At 33.9% G+C, this 4,377-nt stretch overlaps 1 protein-coding gene across 1 annotated transcript in view; it reads right to left on the bottom strand.

The window, feature by feature from the left end:
* Nucleotides 1-479: 479 nt before the first annotated feature.
* The window catches only part of DMRTA1 (DMRT-like family A1), a 5,163-nt gene continuing 1,265 nt past the window's right edge, over nucleotides 480-4,377 (bottom strand). The window contains exons 2-3 of the mRNA XM_011971220.1: nucleotides 4,312-4,342; nucleotides 480-1,327 (exon numbers count right to left, since the gene is read on the bottom strand). Of these exons, the coding sequence (XP_011826610.1) occupies nucleotides 480-1,327; nucleotides 4,312-4,342 (879 nt within the window). The remainder of the gene's footprint in view (nucleotides 1,328-4,311; nucleotides 4,343-4,377) is intronic.

The following is a 4,377-nucleotide window of genomic DNA, read 5'->3' as shown; positions in this document are numbered from 1 at the left end:
ATACTTTGAAAAACTTTTTTCTTTCCTGTGAACAAGGAACAGAAGAAACAGTTTTGAAGTAGTAATTATTTAAAATTGCCTTAATTGTTCAATTCTTCCTTTTGTTTTATATTATGCTGGATTGCTTTACACTTACAAATGTATTTTATCACTAAAAATGCCACTTTTCAATAAAATAAAAAGGATAGTTTTAATAAAAATTTTTACAAATGATAATTTAGGGAGAAAATTCATTAAAGTAAATATTTCCTTATATAATGTTCAAATTTACTTCTTTCACTTGATAAATGCTAATGAAGAGTTTTCAGATCTAAGACCTATTATATTGCTTGAGAAAAAAATAAAACTAACATTTTAAGACCTCATAATCCACTCACATACTTATTGAAGTATATTAATGGATGTGTGTGTATGTGTGTGCACGTGCATGTACTACACGCTTCTGGAAAAACTCCAGAAAGGGAGAATGGGCATATACATTACAGATTGTCCTGATTTGGTCTGAAGTACAGTCTGCCACAAGTTATTGAGTCTTTACTGGAAAGGTAGGAAGAATCTCTAATCATCCCTGAAAAGGTATAATCCAAAGCTGGCCGAAAAGGCAAGGTGGGTACCAACCCAGGTGTTAGGTAGGGTGACATAAAACCAGATAACCCTCTTCCTGCAGAAGAATATGCCACCCTTAATGGACTGATACCTACTCTAGGATTTAAGCTGTAGAGATTTGAATCACCTCCATAAGAAGCAGAAGTAGTTTGAAGAGGAGAGAAAGCTGATTTATTACCTAGAGTTCCAAAACCAATTCCAGCAAGACTAAAACTTGAAGCTCTCTGAAAGGCTGTGTTTTCCAGTTCTTCTGAGTTTGCTAGGTTCCTGTTGTCCGGCTTGTGTTCTCTGCCATTTAAAACCTGTTCAATAGCTTGGACCACATCCCCTTTGCAGAACTGTAGAATGCCTTCTAGCCGGCTGCGCCTGTAATTTGGGAAAATCTTAGTAAGGATATCAAGAGGATCTCTTGGTCTTGAGGACACTGTAGGAAGGCTTGCCTTGGTTGCAGTCAAGTCTTTGACCCATTCACTTTCATTTCCTGATTCCAGATCAGAGGATGATAAGGACCTGGGACTTTCTTCACCTCCTGATTGCTCTCCAGGATGAGGAGAGAGGACACTATCATGCTTGTTGGAATATTCTAAAATAGATGACCCGATACTTTGTTTCCCAACGACACCATTAGACCTAGGAGATGATCCCAGGTAAAGCTGATGGGATTTGGAGATCGGTTCTTCTTGTCCATTCTGGCATGACTCACATTTACTCTCTTTTTGTTCTAGAGAAGAGGGGGAAAAAAACAATCAAATATAGGGAAGACTTCCCAGGACATAGTACTGCTCACTTAAAAATAATGCCGGATAATATAATTCATTCACTCCTAATAATTAGTAATATTTATATACTCAAAGACATTTTAATGAATAAATCAAGTTTAAAAGATTATTCAGAAATGCAGGTGCTGGAATAGTCAAAAAGATACTATTATATCATTTCAGAATCACAAAGATATGCAATATTAAAATGCAGTTATATTTAGGAATCAGAAGATGAGAGTGCATTATTACCCCAAATTGTTTGCATAACACCAATATGGCACGCTGTCTGTTTTATCTTGGTTGTGTGGGATCTTCCTAAATGTCACCTAAGTTTTGTTATTATCTAAGTGATATTTTTTCAAAATGACACTATGGAAAACAAACTAAATAAAATGAACAGGAAATAAAAGGAATAATCTTAGTTTGAAAATGAATATTCTATTTAATCACTAATGCTAAATTTTAACAATTGGTTTTTTAATCTCATATTTCAGGTTAAAATTAATTTACTTGAATAATGTAAAAAAACGAAATTGTTCATTTCATTTCAAATTTAAACCAATAAGTACTATTGCTATGTCATTCCCAAATCATACTAGAGCTCGCATATTTCATTTTATGAGAAATGATACAGATGGTATTTTTCATAATCCTCTATGAAACATGTACTTTCTTTTTGAATCCTTAAGAAATATCAATAACAGACTTTAAAAGCAAACTGTTTATAAAAGAAAATTATAAACTGTCCTATTGCAATCTATATGAATCCTCAAATTGTCTTTTAAAATCAACATATTAGGCATTTGCTTTAAATCACAACCCTCCTCCAATGTTACGGGCAATGTTCTAAAAGTACTTTTACACAAAGTTCTGGTTTTTCTATCTCAACATGTTGAGCACATTAATCAAACAAGAATATTTTAACACCCTTTACTAGGTTAACATCAGAAAAATTAAAATAGCCATATTTACTATATAACTTTTACTTTGGTTTACATTTTCTATTATCCTAGAGATATATAGGTAGGAGTAAACTGCTAAGTGTAGTGTGCAGAGTAATTCTGTCCAACTTTCTTTTTCTACCAAGTTTATGAATGTAACAAAACAAATATTGCCTAAGGCAGTGATTTGTAAATATGATTTGCAATACTTTCATGTTTTCTCCAGTTTTCTTAAGCACTCAGTTCTAAATTCTGAAGAAATAGCTATAGTTTATTTTAAAATTAAAGTGTATACAATTTAGCATTTTGAAGTTCAAAATGCTGTTCCCATAAGCATATGATGAAAAAAAGAATGTCACTACTGCAAAAATTACACTCTATAGTATTTTCAACTTTAAATAACACAGTAATACTTTTCTAATGAAATTGGCCAAGTGGAAATAGATTAGCATTAGTCCTCCATTCCACTTTACTTGTAAATATGAATGAGCATGCCCCTGAACATGTCAATTATCAACATTTCACCTCTATAGCAAGTTATGCATGAAATCATAAAATAATGTCTTGTTATATTTTACTCATCATACAATATATGTAGTGAAACACCAATTTGCATAAGATTATTTAGAAAATATGGTGTCTTTAAAATATAATACCATTTACTTCAGCTCTCCGTCTTCTCAAGTCCTACAGCTTGCTGTACTTCTATTGCATTTATCATTGTATATTAAGCCTTGCATTGTAGTTTTTGGATACATATAGTCTGTCTTCTTTTGAATATAAGGTTCTTTTGTGTAGGAAAAGCTTGTTCACTTCTAAATCACAGTTAGTCTTTGTCTAATGAATGAGTAAATTAAATAGACTATTTTACCACAGTTCATGGCCATTGTGTAAGAGGAGCAGTCAATTTAGAAAGCTATTGAAGTAACCTTTCAACGTTAGCTTGCTTTTTATGGGGGAGGGGGCATCATCTGAGGCAAACAACAAAATAAAATAATTAGCTCTATAAAACAGAACACTTTGGCACCAACTAGAAATCACATAAATCAGTGTCTCACAGGGAGCTGTCAGCCATTTCACTATCGGCGTAGTTTCAGGAATTTTCACTTTTACTTCTCTTTCATAGCACTTTTACTTAATAACTTTGCTCTTTAGCACCCTTGATCTTTCATGAGAATTGTATAAACTCTGTTTTACCTACTCAATTAGAATATGTACAAAAAGTTGACACATGTAAACACAAAATTCACTCTGAATTGAATGCCTCATGTCAATTCACAGACCAGTATTTTTCAAATGTACTATGTGAGTAGAACTTCAGGCAGCCACTGAGCGAAAAATCTGTTGAGATCTGCAGTTTTCACAATTCAAGGAAGGTTTGTAATTAATAGTTTACTGTATAGCTATCATACAGTTTCATATAATACAACTTTATAAGTTTTGTACAAGTTTTGGACTTACAAAAAAAAAAAAAGAAAACATCACAGTGATATTTCCACTGCTTAGTAGGCCCTGTGGAGGGCTATGAAGTTCACTAAAATATATCTCCTAACGCAGGAAATGAAGGCAACTGACTTGCAGTCAAAAAATCAGAGAAAAATAATGAAAACTCCTTGGATAAAAAACCTCTAACATTGAACTTTCAAATTCTTACTTATGGTTTTACAAATTACATTTTACAAAAACAATTCAGAGAGAAAGAAGAAAGAAAGAAAGAAAGATGACGGTTTGGTATATTTCAGTCTCTTCCCGACATCAAGCTTGCAACAAATGTTTGCCCCAACATGTAGTAAAGAACGGCATCCCCAACTATCAGAGTTTCCCACGCAAAATTAGCTCTGGTTTTACAGCTGAAAACAGTCCAGATCAGGGAGGATCACCTGGGCCTAGGGAGGTTGAGGCTGCAGTGAGCCATAATGGCGCCACTGCACTCCAGCCTGGGCAACAGCGTGAGACCTTGTCTCGAAAGTGTACAGAGCAGACTCAAACACAGGACCTCTCACTCAGCTTTTTGCTCAATGCCTGCTTGAAGTTCTATCCACACAGTGAAAAGTCAAATCAACTTCCGC

Source organism: Mandrillus leucophaeus, unplaced genomic scaffold (assembly GCF_000951045.1).
Source record: "Mandrillus leucophaeus isolate KB7577 unplaced genomic scaffold, Mleu.le_1.0 Scaffold991, whole genome shotgun sequence".
NCBI lineage: Eukaryota > Metazoa > Chordata > Mammalia > Primates > Cercopithecidae > Mandrillus > Mandrillus leucophaeus.
Note: the sequence above shows the minus strand (reverse complement) of the source record. Positions and strands in the feature narration are given on the sequence as shown.